The 24644-nt window shown below is 42.0% G+C and overlaps 1 protein-coding gene across 1 annotated transcript in view; it reads right to left on the bottom strand.

Annotated features, from left to right (window-relative positions):
• SYNJ1 (synaptojanin 1) overlaps positions 1–23037 on the bottom strand; it is a 78122-nt gene extending 55085 nt beyond the window's left edge. Inside the window, exons 1-10 of the mRNA XM_015415540.1 lie at positions 22787–23037; positions 20141–20286; positions 11329–11415; positions 10366–10633; positions 8833–9058; positions 7528–7611; positions 6252–6313; positions 5465–5561; positions 3325–3494; positions 2379–2460 (exon numbers count right to left, since the gene is read on the bottom strand). Of these exons, the coding sequence (XP_015271026.1) occupies positions 2379–2460; positions 3325–3494; positions 5465–5561; positions 6252–6313; positions 7528–7611; positions 8833–9058; positions 10366–10633; positions 11329–11415; positions 20141–20264 (1200 nt within the window). The 5' untranslated portion in view covers positions 20265–20286; positions 22787–23037. The remainder of the gene's footprint in view (positions 1–2378; positions 2461–3324; positions 3495–5464; positions 5562–6251; positions 6314–7527; positions 7612–8832; positions 9059–10365; positions 10634–11328; positions 11416–20140; positions 20287–22786) is intronic.
• Between the last annotated feature and the right edge of the window lie 1607 nt (positions 23038–24644).

Raw genomic sequence — 24644 nt, 5'->3', positions numbered from 1 at the left:
TTAAAATTTGTTTTTTCCATAACTCTGGTTAATAGGATGCTTTGTACATTTTAGATCTACTATTTATATAGTGCCATTATCCCTCCTGTTCATCTCTGAAGAGCCAAGTAATATCCTCTGGTGCTCAAAAGAGGTAGAGCTTAGTGTGGTGTGCTGAACGCCCCATGTCACAGCCAGCAGCACTCTTGCACAGCATCAGGGCTGTTACTAACTGGAGGGGAAAAGCTCATGAGATGCTGCACAAGAAACAGTTTCAAAGAGGGAACAGAAGGAGTAATTGCAACATTGCGCAGCGCTGGCAAAAAGCTGTGGTTAAAGGGGAAGAAATACAGATTATGAAACATATGATTATATGAAGCTGCCTTATACCGTGACGCCTGTGGTCAATTTAATTCGGTATTAAACATTATATTGGCAGCAGGACTCAGACAGTCTCCACAGTCCCAACACCTGATGAACTAGAAATGCCAAAGATTACACATGGGACTTTCTATCACTGAGCCTATCTTCCATGGCTTCAATAGCAACAGCCCAGGATGTAGGGATGCCCAGTCCTCCTGGGGGGATGGGGTGGTAGGGTTGTCAGATCCACGCTGGGAATCTCCTGAACATTTGGGGATGGAGCCTGGAGAGAACAGGGACCTCAGTGCCATAGTGTCCACTCTCCAAAGCAGCCATTTTCTCCAGATGAGCTATAATTCTAGCAGATCCCCAGATCCTACATGGAGGCTGGCATTCCCAAATTGTTCTCTGGTTTAGCCAGTTAGGATATTTTGGAAAGCAGCCATCTCTTCTGCATTTGGCAGCTACAAGTCAATGAAACTGGGTTGCCAGGTTGCTCCATCTTGCCAGAGGGGACACTTTGGGAGGCATTCTGGGAGTGGGTAGGGTGTCACGTGATATGCTGACATCACCCAGAAGTGGTGTCAGCGTGTTGGTGAAGTCGGGGGTGATGCTCTGCTTTTGGGACAACCACTGGTCTGATCCAGCAAGGCTCTTCCTATGTTCTTTTGACAAAAGAATATGATGTCGCTTTGAGCAGCCTCTTAAAAAATGTGATCCTACTCTCAGGATTCCAAACTGCTAACTGCAAATCTATTAAAAATTACCATTTCCTGTATAAATCACTGCTTGATAATACTGTAACCTGGGTTACATTCTAATATATAGAATACACATCAAAACAATCAGAATAAATAGAATAAGAAAAGAATTTGACTATGTATCTGGGGAACTATATACATTTAGTTAATATTTAAATGTATCTTATAGAAGATTATGGTAGAATGTTTAGACAATGCTTAAATAGAAGAAACATGGTATCTGAATCCATAGAGTTGCAAAAATTATAGTCTTATGTGCTTATGAAAATTTAAGATTTACTTCAATCTAGATCTATAGAAAGTGGTATTGAAAAGTTTTGACAGCGCCTAAACATTAAAAAATAGTGCTTAATATTGGCTTGTAAAGTTATTAGTTGGCTATAAGGTTGAAAGATTGGTATTTAGATATATATGTATGAGGTAGTTTAATGATATTATTATTACTCTTATGTATGTTTGTTTGTCTATTAGTGTTGTTTAAATTAATAAAAATTACTAAAAAAAATTAAAAGGAATCAGACCGACTGTCACTTCATGTGAGAGCTTTCTGCCATGACATTATGGTTGTAAACAGCATACAGAAGTAGCAGAGAAAAGTTTCCACAAAAAAGCTGCCTTTAAATTGTAGGGATTCCCTCACAAGAATATGAACTTGCACTTTAGGTACTTTGCTGAAGTCACAGAATCATAGAGTTGTAAGGGACCTCCAGGGTCATCTAATCCACCCCCCCCCCCCAGTGACTCGTTCCATGCCCAGAAGATGGCAAAAAAACCTCCAGGATCCCTGGCTAAACTGGCCTGGATAAAAATTGCTTTTTGACCCCAAAGTGGCGATCAGCATTACCCTGGGCGTGTAAGAAAGGGCCATGAGAACAAAGCACTGATGCAACACTTCCTGTGTTCCTTCTCATGATCTGCCTAAATTCACAGAATCAGCACTGCTGTCAGATGGCCATCTAGCCTCTGTTTAAAAACCTCCAAAGAAGGAGAGCCCACCACCTCCCAAGGAAGCCTGTTCCATTGAGGAACCACTCTAATGGTCAGGAAGTTCTTCCTAATGTTTAACCGAAAACTCTTCTGATTTAATTTCAACCTGTTGGTTCTGGTCCGACTTCTGGGGCAACAAAAAACAACTCTATACGACAGCCCTTCAAGTCCCTCATGATAAATTTGGATGAATCAGTTTAACCTTCCAAAAAGTGTTTTAACACTTCATATATCATTCAGGGTTACAAGAAGAAACAAGCCCACACCCTGTTTCCATTATATTCCTACCTCTAAGCCAATGAATGCCTGTACACTGTTTGTTCTATCCAGGCAGTCCAAACAGTTTGTTCTGATAGTACCACTCTGATACCTGCACAACAGAATAAAAAGGAAAACCTGCATGTATAACACCTAAACACAGTTTTCAGGCAAGGTGCTAAACAGAAATATTATGACAAATAAAAATAATTATGAAGGGCTGGTAAACAAGATAGTCTGAACTATACTGGTGGCCTGCTTGGCAGAAAGAAAAGTTCTATATTAAAAGTATAAATGTAGCAGAAGCAAAAGCAATTATTACCTTTGCTAGAGCAACAAATTTCAAAAATATTTCAGGAAGAAATAACATTTAGTCTAATGAATATATTAGTTAAATTAATGAAGACTTTGGGAGTGATAGTCAATGCCTTGATCCATACACCTGCTTCTCTCTTCCCTGCCTTCCTAGCATCCTTCCCCCCCCATACCTCTCAAATTAGGGAATACAATACTGTTTCTCTCCACACAAACCTATCAGTATATCTATATGGCCAAATCTGCATATACTTAAATGTGAAGAGTGGAGCTATGATTTTATTTAAAAAGTGTTAATTATCATTAAGGCCCAGAGAAGATGGAACTCTGTTTATCTCTTTGGCATAAATTCCCCCTCTCTTTCCTTAACAGTTCCTTGGTTAAGACAGAAACCATAATTAATGCTCTAAATCATGGTTAAAGTCATCAAGGGAATGGAGGAAAGAATTCACGCTGAAGAGGGAGCATGCATGGTTAAGAGGTAAGACATCTTACATTTACTCCAACCTAATTATACAAAAGCAAAATGACTCACTCTAGTTTACTATCCCACTTTTTAAAAATCTGTCTTTTCTTCAAATATTTCTGCTGTCCTTGCAAGGACAGAGAACGCCTAAATAAGTAGCATCTTTAATTCTGCAAAGTAACATAAAATACAAACCTTTGAATTTCCTTTCCATCAAAGTGAAAAAAGCCACACTCTAAGAATGTCTGGATCTGTGGTTTAAGAATGCTATGTAGCTTTTCCGCCTTTCCACCTCTGACCATTTGATGATAGTCAAAATTCACCATTTGGATGTCATTAGCATGTTCAGAAGCTTTCAAATGGCTCTGATGAGATATGAGGGAAAAGGGGAGAAAACTCAGTGCTAACAAGAAACAGATCAGTATCACAAAACATAACATACTACCAAATGAATTCATTCAACTATCATTTACATTTTAATACCTGTAAACAACTTGTTATATCATGTTAATTAGTATATGAACATACTTTTGCTTGAATAAAAATCAATCACATTTTACATAGCCTCTTAAACGGCCAATCTACAAAAGTACCTTCCCTTTATTAAAACCTTTTGTGAAAGATTTGATATAGCATTTCGACTTTCTTAAAGCATATATTAACTGGATCACTGGTATACTGCTAATGATGCTGGATCCAATCCAAAGTTGCCACTGCACAAGCAGAATGAACTTCCACTCATGCAAGGCACTGTTCGTGCCTTCTATGCCTACCTTCCGTAGACTGCATGCCATGCTGTTCCTTGGGATCTTCCAGTCTGTTTTCTTTTATTTCCAATATTTCTACATCAGATTTACTGTTCCTATTCACTAATCCTATTCAAATAAACTGTTCCTATTCAGAAAGTATGACTTTTCTCTACCAGCTTCTAATTATTATGGATTCTACTAATCTGAAATTAGACATAGGCTCTAAACTTACCTATGGACTCTTTCAGTCCTCAGAATGTCTATGAATGTTACTTGGTTTTGACTTACTAAATTGTGCAACTACTTTGCTTTGAATTTTCCTTTACAGGTATAACAATTTTACAAAAATCTCCACTACACAGTAACTCTGGAGCTAGTTCCATTAGTCCAAAAGGGTCTTCAGGCATCATTTTTGAAGCAAACAGCAACTCACCCATGCAGCATAACAAACTGCTTTTGAAATCAAAGGTAGTTTCAAAAGCAGGCTGTGAAATAATGACCTGCAGGTCAAAAACAAAAACTGAAGACCTGAAACTAACTAGTACAAACTCCTTGCAAGAGTCTATGCTTGTTTTTATTTAGGACAATGTTCTGTTTTGGGTTGAAGGGCCTCTAGATTTTGTTGGTACCACAGATCTCCCCATTTCCTAATGGTACAGTTGCTTCATATTAAAGGCCCAGCTAAAAGCTTCCTTACCCTCACTGGGATTCTAGATCTCTTTTCCTACAGATAATGGTTTCTTCTATAACAGGTAATTCTGCCTTAAGGCAATATTTTACCAAACAAACCAAGAGTTAATATGCTTATCCTTCTTATTATTTATTTATTACTTTCGTCTTACTATCCCGCTCTAATCCCCCGAAGGGGTCTCTGAGCGGCTATAGTTATCCATTATCCCTATCTAAGGCCACAATTCATCAGGGGTGGGGACATCTCTACCAGCACCCAGTGGAGGGGGGGGGTTCTTTCCTCGGGTTGGCTTTTTTTTTTTTCTTTCAGCTGCGGCTTCTGGCTCCTCTCTTTTTCTGGCGGTCCTCTTTTCGCGGCGGATCGGTGGGCCCCTCTGGCATGCGGCATGCTTGGCACGGTCCTGGCTCTGTCCTTTACGGTTCCGCCCGCCTGCGCCGCCACGCTCACACGTCGTCCTGGCTCCGCCTTCTCCGCTGCCGTCAGGTTCGCCACTGATGTTTCCGCTCGCTGCTGCCGCCGCCGTTCACCTTCCGCCGAAACCGGCCCTCCAACGACCCCCGGAATGGGGGAGGGTGCCCTTCTAAGGTAGGTTCCCAATTTATCTACTCGCGCTTTAGTTGGTTAAGGGCGCTTTCGAACCGCTGGGTTGGCGGGAGCTGGGACAAAGGGCCAGGTGCTCAATCTGGCCACGGTGGGTATCGAACTGCTACAGCAGTTCGTAGATCTTATTACAGCAGGTGTTTAACCACCTGCGCCACCGCTCCCTATCCTGCGCCACCGCTCCCTATAAGTATCTGTACTTCTCAACCAGTAGCTGTACTTGTTTTGTCCTGATTGCTGCTATCCTAGCATTCAATGTCATATTTAAATACATAAATTTATAACAGAGTCGTACCTGAAAGGCTTTGCTAAGCATATGCTCTCCTTCTTTTGACCCAAGAAGATTGACAATTATTTGCTTGCCATATATATTTTTAAGGGTATGAAAATGCCTACAAGACAAAAATAGCCATTATGTTTGAGGATAGTACATTACTAACATCTAAGCAAGGGAAACCTTTAACTTTTTTTTAAAAAAAACCTTTTTAAAATTCTGAATATGGCAATATTTTCAACTACTTAAACAGATCAAACCTAAGTAACCCCAATTACAAAAATCCATACAATAAGGGGCAGGGCAGTCCAAGATTTTTGTATTTACATTGGAGACAGCTTGCATGCAACAAAAAAATACTCTTAATAGAAATTATGCCAGACATTCAGCAAAAAACAGATGAAGTAAAATATCACTTTCAAAACTGAATCTTATTTTAAGGTTCTTGAATTCCCATTATAAAACATTTACCTTGGGCCAGCAATATACATGCTTGCTGCTGCAAACTGCTGTCAAGTCACAGCCACCTTATGGTTACCCTGTAGGTTTCTCAAGTCAAGAGGTGTTCAGAAGTGGTTTGCCACTGACAGCCTCTGCCTAGTGACCCCGGACTTCCTTGGTGATCTCCCATCCAGATACTAACCAGGGCTTTACCCTGCTTAGCTTCTGAGATCCGAATTTAGTACTTCATTAAAGTTCCACTGGGCTGTTCATAAACTTAAAAGGCTTTCTATTCCTCTCCACAGTAATGTTTACTAAGGTATTTGAACTGAATAGTTATTACTAGAAGGAAAAAAGGGATTTTTACCTATCAAAGGCGGGTGCATTTGCTTCAAATCCCCTTGACATTCTGACACGATGAGATCCCACCTTGGATAGAATTACATAATTAATTTTTCCATAGACGACTTACTGGCTCCTCAAAAGCCCTAAATCTCTAGGCTAGGGGTCCATAACCATTTTCAGACCGTGAAACCGTTGGAATTTTGAGAGGGGATGGTGAATGCTACTCCAAAATGGCTGCCGTAGGAGGTGGAGACCAAACCTAAAATGGCTCCCACAGAAGGCAGAGTTAAACAAAAACCTATTTCCTTGCTTCACAAAGAATTGCAGATGGGGAATAAAAAAAGAAAGGAAGAAAAGCCCAAGGGAGAGGAAAGGAGAAAGCGAAGGGGGACAAAAAGGAAAGCCTGAAGGGGCAATGGAACCACAAGACAAGCATGGTTGCTTACTATCTTCCTGATCCTTCAATATTGTAGTGGTGAAAACCCTTCTAATTTCAGTGAGGGCAGCCAGTAACAAACCCTGCCTTATAATGCCCCACCCACTTTTTGAAAAGCTCAACGGGTGCCAGGAGAGGCAGTGGTGGGCAACATGGCACCCATGATCGCCACACTGGAGAACCTTGCCCTAGGTGATGTGGAACTTTAAAGCTCCATTCCCTGTCCAGCTACTCATAATATAAAGCTACCTGAATGGTGAAAGGGTGATGAGAGAGGGAGGGGGATTTAAAAGAAATAGACAAGATTTATTTCCTGTTTCTAAGGAACTGACTCAGTTGGCTATTAATGATGTATTTTTTGTTTAGCAAAATCAGCATAGAAGGCATTTTTTAAACCAAAACAGCATATTACTTTTCCTGCAAGTCTGTTCATTTTACTTTCTCTGCTTCTTTGAGTATCAGCACAGTATTTAATCAAAATAAGGGGGGAAACCTATAAGGTAATTTGAAAGTTCTGATACTGAGATAAAGTCTATTTGAGAATCAAAAATGTTTTGAATTAGTGTTGAGAGAAATCCTAAGCAGATCTACTCAGAATCCTACTCATGTTTATCCAATGGAGCTCACGTCCAGCAAAGTATCCTTAGGATTAAACTGTTATCTTTTACCAAACCCACCCATTAAAATTTAGGAAAACACTTATTTAAAGTTTCCTATATGTGCTCAAATTCTTTAAAATACACCCTGCAATATGTTCTCTTAAGATCACTGGATCTTAATTTTTGAACGAGCATGTAAAAGACAGTAGTTTATGGAGTGGGTGGGTGAGGGGCTGTAATAGAAAAATATATAACCCTCATACTTGTAAGCCAGGTTGCTCCCAAAATAATGGAACAGATCCACGAATTTGTATAAAGGATGATACGCATTCATCAAGGAATATCACCTGAACAAAAAATAATAAAATTACAGTATTAGTCTTTTCAAGCAGATCTGCATAGCTGTCTACAAAATGAACTCTGTACCAAATTTTGCACAAATCATTCTGTCATGCTCTTGCATATTTAAAACTTGATCTAGACATTAAGCAAACACATCATTTTGGACTAAACAAGAAATTAATGCTGATAAAAAACTCATTTCATTAATATTATACAAGGTGATCAAATTTTTTTCGAAATTTGTAATTGTATAGATTAAATAATCCCTATAAATAAAAGAATCAATATAGACTGATGAAAACCCATCCACAGTATTCCTGTACTTCATCTATAATGAGTGCTTTACAAGGCACATTCCATTACCATACATATATAGTCATAGTTCACAGTGCATTTGATTGATCTTATTCCCAGTCTCTTACACAGGGGAAAGGCAAACCTCTGTCTTTTGATCAACTGATCTTCAATGTGGTTTTTAAATAATCTGTAAAAATGATCTGATTATTTTAAACCTTGAAACACAACCTGACATGCCACTCCTGTGCATTCTTCAGTAACATCCGGACTGGAGCACTGCAATGTGCTCTTTCCGGGGAGTGTTGTTCAAGGGTGCTCAGAAACAAGTGCTATAAAATACAACAGTCAGAATTTTAAGTGAAGCTTAATTGTACAGAGCGTGTAACCCTTTGTACTCTTCCAGCTTCACTAGTCACCAGTCTGTTTCTGGGCCCAACTCAAAGTGCCTTTAAAACCCTAAACTTTCTGACCTCAAGATACCTTGAAGAACTACCTCTTCACCTATTAAGCAACCCAAACTTAGATCAAGATCCTAGATCCTTCTCCTTATATCTTTACTCTTTGAGATAGGTGAGTGAGCACTTCAAGTCAGGTTACCCATTTCTATTGAGATGGGCACAGCTCCTTGGAGGCTCAAAGTTTTCATGAATCTCTGATGTTTTATTTATTTATGGTTTTAAACCACAGAAGAGACTTGCAGGTATAAGTCATGATCTGAAGCAGCCCTTTCGATTTTCACATTTGAGAACCACAATTTAGAATGATATTAGGATATGTGTTTACCATTTACAAGAAATGTTATACACAAGCTATGCTAGTATCAAATAACCATCCAGATATAATCCCCTAGTGCTATATCCCATATTGCTAACCCTAGGTTTATATATTCTAGTCATATTACCACAAACAAGCAATACACATATTCATACCTGCTCAGTTTCAACAAAATTGGCTACATGACCATCATCATTTGTTCCTCGAACATTAAATCTGGTTCCAGCTCGTTCACAGCTCAGTCGTGAAATAATGCAAGCCTTCGCCTGTTTGTGTGCTGCATAAATTGTTCGAATCTCTACACCCCCACACATGAGGCGCAACAACCAATCATCACAATTCACACCATAATGTTTCAGATGCAAGTGCAGCGACTGGTTCCTATTGAAAACGTGATACAGCATGAGTAATATGATTTGGAAAAGTACAGTTCAGTTAATCTAGTTTCACTGTGCAGGCCAAACTGTCTCTTTCAATAGCAAAGTGACAGCATGGATGAGAATTTCATACAATGCAAATGTCCAAGTATTTGTTTAACTGTTTTAAATGTTTTGAACTTAAATCTTGCAAATGTAAAGTGATTACATTGATTCACATGGGAAATAGCTTCCACATGACCAAGGATTCTTCAATTCATGATAGATTTACAAGTACTATGAGACAGACACAAAGCTACGGTCCTGATCAGTAACTCTGAGGAGAATGCAGTTGTGTTCCCCTACTCCAAATGGTTACCCAGATATTGATCCTGAGTATTTAATACTGGAGAACTCACCAAAGTATTACACTGTGCAAGCCAAATGATTAAGACTTCAGTCATAAGTGTAGCCCCTTAAAAAGAAATACATTAATGGGGGGGAGGGGAAAGTCTTCAGAACAAGTGGCCTACTTCCCATTTTCAATTTTTATCTTTCAGCTACCTCTCCAGCTGGCTACCACTGGCGATTTTTCTTCTTCTACGTGGCTGATACTAGAGTGAGACTTATCCCACTCCAACAAAGCTCTAAAGTGAAAAGGCAAGCCAATACACACACAAAAGCCTCATATTCACACTGAAGCTGCTGCATGTCTTTTGATCCTGGTGCCTTGTGAATTCTTAGAAGTTTTTTTGGACAGTACAAGCTGCACACAGATTCATTCAAGATCCTGTAACCAAGCGTAACACTAACAACAACAATAGGAAGATAGACCAAACCAAACCTGCATGTATGGACAAATTCCTATCTGATAATTTGTCCACTGTATCATTTGTATTCCATGTCAATTTCACTCCCAGATGGGCAAAACATTTCCAGAATAGGTAAATAAAGCTCCACAAAAAGGCTCTCTCTTTGTTGGATGCAAAAAGCTGCTGTACAGTAAATACAGTATTATTAAGTAGGGACAAAATAAGGAAATGGTTGTTTTCCCAACTTGAATTGTCTCAGATTCTAAACTAAATAATACTTAGCAATGTTCCATGATCACTTTTAGCCAAGACTCAGCAACTTCCTTTCATACTACACTGTACAGCACTACAGGGCTGACCTCACCAAACTGGTCTTTCCATTAACAGGAAATCCTAATGTCACTGTCTCTTTATTTCTATTACTACAAATGCAATTTCATGCAATGATGAGAAATTTGACACAAGTCAAAATACAGATGCACACATAGTGCGTCAGGCCTCCTAAAACTTATCAACTCACCAGAAGAACCTGTTATCAGTGCTTTGTTCTTGCATGCTACGGTGGGCATTAAGACTAAGATCTAAACTGACCCCAGTAGAAGACCATGCAAAATAAAAGTTTCCTGAGTTCAAAACTTTGCGCACTTCAGAGATGCGTTCTTCATCAGATGGATCAATTCGCAGTGATATTAAATCGGTGGAAGTAACACGAAAAACTTCAGATTCTTGAATCTTTCCCACAGACATACATCCCGTGACAAGAACTAGGTAATGAAGCAGTGTGTCGCCTGTAAGATATAAGCTTAGTTGAATTATTATAGTTTAAACTTTCACACAGCTTTTTCTTCAGCATCTTCTAGTTTTTACAGTCTCTAAAACACAGCTGAATAATTCTACATTTTTTGAATATAGGAGACTTCTCAGCATGAACATTAAAACAGCATTTTTAAGTGACTGCTGAGATTTCATCAAAACAAATGCTTGTTTTTGTTTATAAATCATAAAACAATGAACATAAAAACAGATCCCTGTGGATCCAGAAAAAGTATATGTCTTGGGAGCCTGAAAGGATTAGCACAGATGAGAGAATGCTTAAATTGCAGCAGGCAGTAGTACAGGCCACAGACCAAAAAGAGTCAATGGCGTGCATACTTCAGGACATTATTCCCCCCCCCCCGGGTTACCCCAAATGACAGTCTAGCCTTATCACCCTTCTACTTGCCATGTGAGATCTAAGTATACCTGAAATGCCCAGCCTTCATAATAGGTTAGCCATATGGTACTGGGAGTGAGAAGAAAGCAATTCAAAAAAACCCAACCACCACGAAGCAACAAACCATGATTTCCTGCTTGGCACAAGAACTAGTCATTCATTTGGAATAGGGCCAATAGATGTATGGTATGACAAATCTGGAAAAAAATCTTATGACTGTTAATTTTCTTTAATGAAAAGCTTCCCTCAAAATTTGATCAATTTACTCACCAAGATTTAACCTTAATACACCAAGAAGTCCATATGCATCCATTACCTTGGAGTACATGTTCTTGATCGCCTCTTTCTCGGCAGATGCTGTTAAATAAATGTCAGACTTCAGAGAAAATTTTTCTCTTAATGAATACATTCTAGAATTCTTCTATATCTTGGCTCTCAATATTTTAAATTCAAATTATTTATAATAACAATCAGAAAAAATTATGTTACTAACAGAACAATAAGCTTCTTAAACAAAAGGTATAAGTATTTTTGCTGTAGAGAACACACACAGCCCTTGGTTTTAAACAATTAACCTAATACCATAGGTAGATTTCAACTCTCAAAGAGACCACAGCAAATATTTTATATTTTTATTGCACCTTTCTTCCTAAAAACGGAAGGCAGTGTGCATGGTTCTGCCCCCCTCCCATTTTATTCTGACAACAGTCTTGGAAAAGTACATTTGGTGCTCTGTGTGTGAGACAGTCTGGCATGAGGTCATCCACTAAACTTTGCAACAGAGTAGGTATTTGAACCTGTCTTCCCTTGGAACAACACCATGCAATACACCACACTGTCTCTTTCAAAAATTACACACAAGCTACTCTTGAAATTCCTCTCAGTTTCAAATATGGTACATTGTGTGACATAGAGCCTATTTGAGAAATTCAAGCTCAAGTAATCTCATTTGAGGGGTCCAGAACTAGCTGTGCAATTCTTCGGATCACATACCAATAAGTTAAGAATTAAACTAGTAATTGCCAATGTTTTTTGCACTTATGTTATTTGTAATCTGCCTTTCTCACTGAGATTTAAAGTAGATTACACAATGCAAGTCAACACAATCAACAGGATGAGACATCTAATAAGCCATGTACTGCTTGGGTCAAAATGAAAACTATGGAACTAGAAACAGAGTAGAAAAGAAACTCAAATGACCAAGGAACTACAAGCCTAAAGGTTTTTTCATGCTTTGGTTTTGAAAAAAAGATGACATCACTCAGAACAATAGGGCAGTTCTACTACAAGACTGAGTTTTTAGGACTGATTTATGTTATCAAAGAGCCAGGTGGTGGTTGTCCATCTTCCAAAATAGCAAACTAGCTCTTAATTTTCACTTAGGTCATAAAGTGAGCTCTACACAGAAACTGCCCCAAAGGGATGCACGTAGAGAACAAATTATGAGAAAATATTTTAATTCATTTTTTAAACAAAATTTCTGCCCTCGCAAGGGAGGCCACCAAATTAAAACATATATAATTATAAATTAAAACAAAACCAACCAAAGAACCCAACACATCATTAAAACATGGAACAGCCCACAATGCCTACAGCATAGCCTTGCATTACACAGGGCCTCTTCTGATTGATCTGAGGTGTGTCAAGACAGATCACTGTTGTGTAAACCTGGAAACAGCCACCTGCCCCTTTAAAACCTAAAAACTGAGGTCCATTATGAAATTGCCATGTAATGCTTGGTGGTATGGCAGGGAAGAAGTTTGGTCCTCTCCTCTATATTCAGGCTTTGGTGCTTCAGGGGACAGATGGAAACAGCAACCTACCCCTTTATATGCAAAGCTGGAAAACTCAGCACCAACAGATGATTTACATCACTGTGGTGGGGAGAGAGGTGAGGAGTAAGCTACCTCCACAGGGCTATATTTTCCAGCTTTGGGAAGCATTCACAGCCCCTCTCTGCCTCAGAAGAGATGCAAGAACATGAAAGATAGTCATGAGTCTTTGCAAGTTTTCCTTGGCTGAGAGGCAAGAAAAGGGAGAATTTATCCTGTGTCTTTCGTGTAATAGGAAAAATAAAGGAGACACTCCACCCACCCAACCTGAAGAATGCCTGCAAAATCAAGACTCATCTCCTTGCCTCACAAGGTTTCCACAGCTGACAGCATGGGGAGAGATTCTCCTGTGATAGAAGAGGCACAGGAAACTATCCCACCCCTGTCCTCTAGCCTGAGAAGAGCTTGCAGAGCGAGGAGCTAGGTGGAACAAAAAAACTTTCACCCACTGGCAGAAGACAGCAACAGAAGGGGGCAGATGAGTCTCCTTGGGCAGAAAGTTCCAGAGTTTGGGTACCATGACTGAGATAGGAAAAAAACAATATGCTACATCTTCCCTTCAGCTGAAAGGCTGTGAGGCAGTGAGTGCTTGAGCCTGCCCTCTTCTCTCAATGTGCCAGTGTTCCACATTTCTCATTATTCTTGCCCTTCTTGAGACAGTGAAGGAAGATCAGCTTTCTGTGTGGCTAAGGGCTCTCCTAGTATGCAGAAACCTCCACATATTGTACCTGGTCCTGCTGTGCTGCTTTCATTATTAACACAGGAATCAAGCACTTTATTACTGAGGATATGAACAAAATACATTTTGTGAAACTGATGTCTAGATGATGTTATGCCCAGTTCCCCCCTTTAAAAGCCCCATTGAGCTGGCAATTTTGATCACATTCATAACATAAAAATGCATCATAGTAATATTATGTTTCTTAAGTAACCCTGATGAAAACAGCAAGACAAAGTAAACTATTTCTAGCTTTGCTACTTCATCCTGAGGAAGGTTCTCTCTTTTTTTTGAGGGGAAATGAACAGTTTTCAAGAACTAAGAACAGTGGCTGTCAGAGACTTAATTTGAACAATGGTTTCTATATGTGACCTGACCTGGCTAGCCGGGGCTAGCCTGATCTTGTCAGATCTCAGAAGCTCAGCAGGGTTGGCCGAGTCTAGCATTTGGAATGGAGACCATTGAGGAATTCCAGGGTCATGACATGGAGGCAGGCAATGGCAAACCATCCCTGCATGTCCCTACAGGGTTGCCATAAGTCATCTGTGACTTGACAGCAAAAAAAAATATCTACATGTGATTAATAAAATTAATTTCATCAGAGGGTGATTAATCACCCTGTAATTTAAATATTGCGGGTTAAACAAACATCTTGCAAGCAAGTGTAAGTTACTTTAATGTTTTACTACACAATAAATAATAAATATAAACTTTTTCATCTATGTTTTAACAGTGTAAGAGGTCAAGTACACTTGCCTATTCAAATGGATTAAACTGAACAAGTGAACTAAGAGGAACCCAGATGGCAATCTGGGCCAGATAAATTAGTGTCAGGAGACAAGGCTGTAGGATCTTGCCCTGCTTCTTTCTTGGATTCTGGCTGTCACAGAAGACATTATAGAAATTGAAAAAATTCCTTTCACAGACTAATTAACCACAAATGGAAATATCGTACCTATAAACCTGCAGTAATTCCAGCCAGAGTGAAGAGCATCCAGAAATAATGCAGTGTGGGAAAATCACCATCAGACAGGGGGCTTTAAGTTCTCAGTTACCAAGCAACAAATTGGCTCATGTCAATATGCTGCAAGGGGTTGTTTGGCCTCCCAACAGATTGTCTGCTTACTAGAGATTTTTAATAAATCTAAGTTTTTGGTATTAGTCTCATAATCGCTAATGAGGGCACTGCCACTGAGTGGACTCAAAATCTTGCTTTGAAGCATCAAGTGCATAAGGTGAGAAGGTTATATCTTCAGATGAAAGATGCAATAAGGAACCCTCACACACTGCAACTGAGTGAAAGGTCATGAAAGGTACGTAGTGTGTATGTGTGGGGTGAACTGGCTAGCCTTATTAAGAGAGAAAAAATTATCTGGGGAGTTACATGATCATATCTTCCACTTTCTTGCTCTACCATGGGATTTCCCTCTTCATCTTCGGACACTTTGGCTAAGAGCACACAGACTTAAGGTGATATATGAAATCAAAGCATGCAGTGATTTCATTATTTCTAACAAGAAGAGTACTGGTTGTCACACAGTCCCTGTTTTTAGGGACAGACTGCATATCTGTCTCTGTACACACTTAGGCAAAGTTATACACACATTTTCCAGTATCTGGTCTGGAAAAATCTCAGGGACAAGCTCTGCTCTCTGCTCCTAATTCAGTCTCTCCCAGGACAATGACAATAAGGGCAGATTTAGTAGGGATTTTCCCCTACTCTTCCAGTTTTAGTTGTAATCCTGTAGTCCTGTTAACAGCTACAGAAACCATAACAGCAGCTATATGTTGTGCAGATATCAAGCAAGTCTGGAAAAGTGAGTTTCAGGAATTTATTAGTCCAAAATGGCTGAGGAAGGAATCTCCTCGATCAGGAGATTTACAGGTTAGGGCCTATGAACAGCAGTCAGAAAGCAATTATGAACATGTATTTTTCTGCCCCCCCCCCCGGGCCCATGAGAGTTCTAAAACACAAAGGGATTGTGGAGGCCTTGTGGACAACACCACTCCATTTCCTTTTTCTGCCAATGGAGCATCTAGTGCCCATAGAAACTCAGCAGGCAGAACAGCAAGGGTAATACCACCCAGTTCATCTTCCTTGCTGTAGCCCCTCCCCATGCCATTTTGTCCATGAGGCTCCTTTGACCACCACCCCCTTCAGCTTTCCAAAGGTCTCAGGCCCTATTGGAGGAGCTGGGAAAATTTCATCCCTACAAACATTTTTGTACTCACAATCCATACAATCCAACTCTGTGAGTGGATGTATTCATGGGAGCCTTTGTCACTTTTGCAAAGATGATAATCTTACAGCTAAAATGAAGATCTGAACTCTGGAATAATATAATATAGACACAGACCTTTCCACTCCGCCTTCAATAGCCACAATTTATCCTGAACATCTATGCTCTTCTGTTACACACCATAAAATCTTATTGAAATTCTCTCAGTGTTTGCCTTCTCTGGAATTTAGGGGAAATCCCTATTCCTTGATAGTATTTTAAGTTCCAGCTGACATCTGACATTAGACAGAACATTACAGATTAGTAAAGCCATACATTCTTGTCAACACCAGGCTTTTGCCTGAGACTTTTAAGTCACTTTTAAGGCAAGAGATATTCAGAGTTGGTTTACCACTGCCTACCCCATGTCACATGGTATTCCTTGGTGGTCTCTTCCAAATACTACCTGGGCCGATCCAGCTTCCAAGATCTGAAAAGATCAGGTTAGCCTGGGCTATCCAGGGCAGGACATGTCCTTAGCTCATCAAAATATACAGTCTGGGGGAGTCAAGCAGATAAATTATCAGTTTCTAAAAAGGCTTCAGTAGTTTATACTAGCATTTTTAATAAGGCAAGGTCAGGTTTTGTCTTTTTACAATTCTTAAAACTTTTACTATAATACCAATCTGATAAGATTTAGCTATCAAAGCAAAGAACACCAGTTACTAAAGCTAATTTTAAACATCTCTACATCAAAAGGCAACACACCAAGTATGCTCATTCTTTTAAAAGCATTCTAAAGAATGAAGATATTACTTTTTCTGCATGTGTGCAGACACGAACTATATTGTTGTGCTAATTCATACAAGTGCTTGTTTCAAATCTCAAGGGATCCACTACTTCAAGGGGCCAGAAAGATCTTATTCTCTCACTTAGTTACATTTAAATAATTAAAGTACAGATGTTACATTGTATTAACAGAAGTCCAACATATAAATTTTAACCCTAAATTTATTAGTATGGGCTGCCAAGGCACTCGCCTTAAAGAGTTGTTTGGTGCTGCAACTCCAAGGTGTTATATTTCACAGCCAGCTTGCATTGCGACAATTAACATAACATATATAAATTTGTGTGAACAGAAAAACAACAATTACTGGGAAAAGTCTCACACAATATCTGGAATATTTTTAAGGGTATGTATCCTAGCTATTTATTTGGTACATTTTTAACTCACCTGTCTTCCAACAATCTCAGGGTGGCCTACACTAGTTTGTCCTCCTCCATTTTATCCTCACAACAGCCCTGTGAGGCAGGTTAGGTAGCAAGTGACTGGCCCAAGCAAGCTTCAGAGAAAGAGCAGGTACTGGAACCTACTCTGACACGCTAACCACCACATCATACTGATGTATGGGCTACATTTGTATTGTAGTGGTTAGTTAAGATGTGAGGTATAGAACCCTTCCTACACATTGTTCACAAATCACTATGGATTGCAATTATACCTAAACCTACATGTATTGTGCCAGATGTAACAAATTTTGAAAGTTATGAACATAGGACAATTATTTTCAAACACCTTGCTTTACATTAAGACACTGGAAAGCAGAAGCATACTTTGTGCAAACCACAGTTTGGCATGATTCCTGAACTGAGCCAGACGGTCAGAGCATGTCTAGTTGTTACCAGTAAACAGGACTATACTCAGGGGTCATTTCCTGCTGGAGCCCCCCTGCCCCGAGTCAAGAAGCCTTCGAAGGACTGCCTCTGGCCGCCCCCGGTCTCTCTAGGTCAGGCTGGCCCACCGTGAGCAGCTGTGGCTCTGCAGGCTTCCAGGCACTCTGCCTCCTCGTGGCCTCCCAAGAGCAGACGTGGAGGGGGCTGCATGTGAGTGGGGGGGTGGGGAGACTGAAGCTGAAGCCCCCCTGATGGCCTGGGCGCTGCTCTGGGCCTGCAGTTGGATGGCTACCGGTGGTCCATCTTGGGTTCCTCTAGGAGAGAGGCCTTCCATGCAGAAGAGAAGGGCAGCCTTGGGAAGGAGCACCATCCCGAGCAGACCGGTGCCCGGCCCAGCCGTCAAGTCCACCTGCGGGGTCGGACTAGCTCAACTGCCCACCCAGGCCCTCCTGTCCCTCAGGCCGGGTGCCCAGAGCTGCTCCAACACAGCTGAATCCTGATGGACTACCCCTGGCCACATGCAGAGTGCCTTCCCCCCCAGCCACTTGGGAACCTGGGCTGGACTCCGACCTTGCTTCTTTTCAAACACGGGGGGAGGAGGAGGGGCGACTCTGTACTGACCCGCAGGGCTATCGAGGTGGGTGGGCATTGGCCCGGTGGCTGCTGGCCCTGTCTGTGCCGCGAACGATTCAATTCGACAGCTGGAGCTGACACTGGGGGTAGGCCAAGTGACAGGGAAAGGTCGGCGTGGTTCAACTCTCAGTGGGGGGGGGGATGAGATGCAGCTCTCCAGTGCCGACACGTGTTGGCGATCCAGACGTGTGTGCAGGCTCCAGCTCTGGAGGCCCCAGCGGTGCTATCCAGCTGGGGCCAAGAAACCAGAGAGCAGAACCCGCCGCCCACCTTCCCCCAAACTCCCCATGCCCCAATTGCCTTCTGAGGCGTGGGAAGGTTAGCGTGTCTCCAATCTGCCCACGAGTCGTTGGGGGTTGTCTGCCCGGCCTGCCGGGGGAGAGTTCAAACAAGGCCCACCTTGCTCAGCAGCCCCACTCGGAGCCAGGATTGATGGGGGGGGGGGAGGACAAAGAGCATAAAGAACTGGAAGGAGATCCGGGGGACAGTCCTGTTGGTCTGAAGCAAGAGGACAAAATCCGAGTCCTGGGGCACCTTGCGGGCCCACCCGTTTCATTCTGGGAAGAGGCTTCTGTATGCATGACCACTTGCATGGAAACAGGCTTTTCCAACCATTCCATATAGGTGTGTGTGGGGAGGCCTATTGCATGGTTTTGTCAGCCTCTTCTTATGCCCACCCCTCAGTCCTCATTTCTCCAAGCTAAAGAGCCCCAACCTCTTTAACCATAGGGAAGGTCTTCCATCCGAAAGGAATTAGAATTCAGCTCAAAGGGGGGGGGGCTTTCATAGTCTAGGAACAACCACTCACAAGTCCTCTACATTTTCCTTGGTTTCATAACTATGGGCATACAAAGCAAAGCCCAAGCAGGAAATCTAAGACAGGCTGAAATGGTCCTTCAGTGGTTTAAAGGTCTTTACCAATGAACGGTAAACAGAAACAAACTAGGAATCAGAGAAGCCAAGAAAATACTGGGGTTATATGTTTCCCATATAACTGGGGTTATATGTTTCCTCATTAGTACTCTCTTCACCTTATTTTAAACCAGTTGGGCACAGACAAAGCCCCCCCCACACACACACACTATAAGGCATATTACCATAATTCAACATAGATGCTGTTAAAAGCATGCATACTGTCTGATCCATTTTCTCCAGAACTTCCAGTGTCAGTGGCAAGTGGTGAACACAGCTTTTCAGAACTCAAACTTATAAAAACACACATACGCTTGACAATGCTGCAAAAGAGACTACCTGGTTTGGCAACTATTTCAAGGAATTGGTGACAAAATTTGCTAAAGAAAAGGCACGCAAAATGAGATTCTGATGTGCCTGAAATGGAAACATTAAAGAGATTTAAATTTCAACATAACAATTAACAGGATTTTTCAAAATGTTTTGTGATTTCTGTTTTTCTGTTTGAGAGAGAAAATCAGAGATTGTATTACTTGTTCTCACAATTAAAAAAAAGAAAGAAACTAGCAATTTCAAATTTTGTGTTTTTAATTCTTCCTAAAATACATTTATGTTGAAAATTGGTGGGAGGGTGGGGACGCCAGAAGGTAGCCTCGCCTAGTGTGCAAAAAACCCTGGCACCGGCCCTGGACATGCCCCCGCCCTTCCCCTGAGCCTCTCCACTTTCCCCTGAGCCTCTCCACCAGATGGGGAAGGGAGAGAAAGGCATTCTAAACATGCCTGCCCTGTGACAGGGGGTGTGGCATATGCAAATGAGTTATGCAAATGAGCTCCTGCACCTCTTTTTCTACAAAATGACCCCTGACTATACTACACAGTTTTACACCAAATCTCAGAAGATAAAGAATTTGGTATCTGAAGGAATACAACAGCATGCAACTCCTTTCAGCAAAGCAGTGTGAAATGTTCAAAAGAGTTAACACACTGGTAGAACAGACACAGTGACTCAATTGTTCATCTGCTTCCATGTTTCACTGTTATGAGTTTTAATCAGGTTAACCATCTGGTCATATTTGTAGAGTTATTTAACTTACAGAGAACAGCCACAGCTCCAGACTCAAACATAAGGCATTCTTCCTTGTTTCTGGCTTCCACTATCACACTGAATGGTGGTGGGTCCAATTTATGATAGATACGATATCCTTTACTGAAAGCCATTTTTCCTTTGTCAGAGGCAGAACTATTTAATTAAAAAAAAATCCTTGTTGGTAAAAGTTTCTCAGAGACATTCACAGTAAAGCAGTCTGAAACCAACTTGCATTAATTTAACAGTCAACTACAACATAACATTGCACAATTAAGTTTAACTGATGTGAAAAAACAGAACCTATTGAAATGCTTTTTAATAAAGCTGCATTTCAACAGCAATCCCATGAATGCAAAAAGTTTCATCATGATTAGCCAAGATAATCCAAGTTCAAAATAATGAGATAAATGTTACAAGTAAAACATGTTTGCAAATGAATTATCAATTAGTTAAAATCCTAAAATCACACGGTTCTGTGATAATAGTCAATTTCTGAGGATACATTAAAAAACCTAAAAGTGACTCAGATTGTTAGTTACATCAGTACAGCAGCCTAAATGCATATCTGCATCAGTTGTTCTGTCCAAAATATATCTCAAAGCATTGAAAGAATTTCAGAGCAGTCCATGTCTTATTCCAGATGGCATTTTCAGTCAGAAATCCACATTCAAGTTTTATTACAGGGGAAGTTAACTTCTCTTCAGCAAGATACTAACTTCCTCACAGTTGGTTGTATCCTGACATTACAATTTATAAGTGGACAGTCTCCACCCACACGCGAGAAAGCTCCTTTAGATCAAATCCTGTGGTCTGCATCAAATGCTACAAATATCACAAGGGATGTCCCCTATAAACTTGCTCATCACCAGATCCACTAAAGGGCATACAATCCAATGTAGTACACGAGTAGATACTCCACTGGCATCTGCTCATAATGCCACAGCCTGCCATCTCAATCCACAAGGTAGCATGCCAAACCCCAATCACATCTATTTGTAAGTAAGTAGCTCCCACAGCTTAAAATGACAAATTAGCATAACTACCATCAAATATTCCCAGCTCTTTGTGCATTTGTAATTCACATGCCCAAAGAGCAACAGCAGAATACCACAGCAAGGCCCAGGCACAACTGAGCCTGCATCCTGTAACAATGAAGTGGAAGCAGGGGGGGAAATTGCACAGTCATTAAACTAAAAGCTCTGATGTGGACACAACCAAAGGATAACTAAAGGTGACTGAACAGCCAGAGTCAAGTCCAGCAGCACCTTAGAGACCAACAAGATTGTCAGGGTATAAGCTTTTGAGAGGCAAAGCTCCATTCTTCAGATACCTAGAAGCTGAAGAAGGGAGGTTTGACAAAAGCTTATACCCTGAAAATCTTGTTGGTCTCTAAGGTGCTGCTGGACTTGAATCTAGCTGTTCTACTGCGGACCAGCATGGCTGCCCTCTAAAACTGAAGGCGACTGACTGCTTCTACTCCCTATCCCATCCTCACCCCATCAGTTACCTGCTCACATACTGAGCAAAAGATCTGAATTTGCATTATGTCACATCTCAGACTAATCAGGTGAGGTTTTAAATCTTGTTGTTTATTTTTAAAGGGTTTTATGTTACTATAGTGCATCCCACATTTAGTACTATAGTGCATCCCAGGCGTACCTTGAACCAAGGATCGTCAACGCTCAACTAGAAAACACACGAGACAGAACTTGATACTATATTTGCTTCAGTGTCCCCTGCTAAAATACAATTATCCAACCCTTAGCAGAAACCTTTCAGACACTCCTACTGCTATTCCACATTGGTACACAAAAATGCAGACTACAACCTACCTATTCTACTGACCAGCACACAAAAGGAACATAACATACCCATCACAACTTCAAAATTAAGCAATGGATACAGTTTATTTTTGCTATGTAAGATTGTAACTGTACATAAGCAATAGCTTCAGGCATGCCTATGTATAAAACTGGCAAATACTGATTTTACATTGTGTTTAATATATTCTTTCATTGATCAGTGAATGGCAGTGCTATAGTCTAGGTTATCAAGCAGGAGTCATTTCAGTACTTACCATGAGCCTCAGTGAAACTTTGTATCATTAAGTATAAAAATCGGTTTTTCAATTAACCACAGACAAGAGAAGCCGATTCCTAAGCTTGACAGTTAGGGAACCACAGGGGGCAGGGGAGGAAAAGAGGATGGAGAAGTAAAACAATTTATAGCTATTCGTTCCGATATATTTTTTTAAGCCATTAAGTCTCCGTATGTAAACACACCAAGCAGTTTCAGCACTGGTCGCTCTTTGCCCATCACCAGCTTTGGGGAAGTGACCCTCCCGTTTTCCTACAGCTGTTGCATTGAACCACCACCACTCTCCCCACGTCCATATCCCCGGTGGAAAAAGCAGCAGGCGCGCGCGACTGGCGTGTTCCCGTCCCCATCTCCGTTTCCACTCACGGAGAGAGACCACCGACCAGAGGAGCGATTCCTCCCGGCCCTCGGATATGGGGGCAAGAAGCAATCAAGGGGGGGGAACAGCCAGGCAGACTGCTGGGAGGGCAAGCGGCAGCCTCAGCAGGGCGGCATTAAAAAGCAGCGGGGGAAGGATCATCACCCCGTCAAGGCAGACCCAAAGCCCATCGCCCACCTCTGATGTGCGGAAGACCGAGACAGATGAGCAGAACACCGTGCGGGTGTCGCCGCGGCTCAAGCCGCCTCCATCTTGTGCTGAAGGAACCGCTCGTCCCTTTCTCCCGAGCAGCCCAGCGGGGAAGGTTCGGGCTCGTTCCGACAGGCGGCTCAGACGGTGAGGGGGGAACTGGTGACGTCTTGTCTGGTCTCCCCCCTCAGTTCGGCTCAGCTTCCCTTACCGGCTCCTCCGCCACCTCCAGGGGCGCTTCTTGCTACCGCCGCCCGAGGCGGATACTTCACTTCCTCTCTGGCCGGGCCACTGCTTCCGCATAGCAACGCCCCCACACCGGAAGCGGTAGAGGAAGAACGAAGAGAGGGGGACGCCGCGGGGCGCGAGCCGCCGCTGGGGGAGGGGCCGAGTCGCTCGACTCGCGCAATGGGGGGCGGGGTGTAGGGTTGAGGTTCGTTTTGTTTCGTCTTCGCAGCTGTACATTTTATGTCGTCGGAATTTAAGGTTGATCTTAGCTTCTCTTTTGGAACTGCTTTATACATTTGAATTTGCTTTATTCCGTGAACATGGAGCGGCAGCATAGAAATATCACTGAATGCTTCAGGCGGCTTTCCTAGACACCGCTGGGGTGGCGGGGGGATTACCGAGGACAAGTGCTGCTGGGGACGAGGCTGGTGGTCAAAACGCGAAGGTCCTTTGTGCGGGGGCAAGCCAAGCCTTCCTGTACCGGAGAGAAATAAGGGTGGTGGTGGGTGGCGTGTTATCGGCGAAGAGCTGGCGGCCTTGGCGGGGCCTGTGTTTCAGCGAGTGACAGAAGGCAATGCGGATGTTAAAATGACTAATAATACCGCCGCTAAGACAGGCGGGGGAACGTTTTGCGCCCCTCCCCGCTGCCGTTACCACTGCTGCCGCCGGCCATAACTTTTTAAAGAGCACCTATGAAGACCTGGGAGCTGCGGTGGCAGTGTGACATTTGCTTTTTCAGGCTGCACCACCTTCAATGTGATTACTTCAAAGAGCTTTAGGACTGTAGCCAGTGTCTTGTTCTATTTTGGGGCTGAGACTTCTTAACAGTCAAAGGTTAGCTATGGTGCCAGAATGACATTTACCCAGTTGTGTGTGTGTTCAGTTTCATTACAAACACTTCTGTGCTGCCTTTCCACCAAAATAGGGTCCCCAAAGTGGCGAACAGTAAAATATCTAGACATTTAAAAATATATGACTATATTATTAACAATCAAATAAAAACATTAAACACACATAACACAATAACAATTTAGGAACACCAATCAAAACATCTTCACCTGCTGGTGGCAGAAAACAATACAGAAAGAAAGATGAATCTCCCAGGGGAGGGAGATCCAAAGGATCAGTGCCATGAATGCCAAAGCCCTTTCTTGGGTGGCCACCTGATGGTGGGGGCACCCAAAGCAGGGCTTCTGAAGGTGACTGGATAGGTTGGTTCATATAGTAGATGGTCCTTAAGGTATGCTGGCCTCAAGCTGTATAGGGCTTTAAAGGTCATTAATTGGAAGCCCATGCAGACTGGACTGAAGTAGTATAGTCACTACAACCCACTCAGTCAGCATTCTGGCTACAGTCTTCAAGACTCCTATCCAGGGGTCATTTCCTGCAGGAGCGCACAGGAGCGGAACTCCGGCAGTAAAGAGTCCAGGGGGCGGGCACATGCAACAAGCCCCACCCCCTGCTCCCAGCAGCCCTCAGTCAGAGCAAGAAGCAGCCAGGTAAGTTGCAGAGCTCCCCCTGCCCCCCCCATCCAAAACAGTCCAGTGGCACCTTTAAGACCAAGTTTTATTCAGGCACAAGCTCTCCCTCCTCTACGAGGACAGATCTGCACGTCCCC

This window comes from Gekko japonicus, unplaced genomic scaffold (assembly GCF_001447785.1).
Source record: "Gekko japonicus isolate JY-2015 unplaced genomic scaffold, Gekko_japonicus_V1.1 scaffold1865, whole genome shotgun sequence".
Classification (NCBI taxonomy): Eukaryota; Metazoa; Chordata; class Lepidosauria; order Squamata; family Gekkonidae; genus Gekko; species Gekko japonicus.
This window is presented reverse-complemented; position numbering and strand designations above follow the sequence as displayed.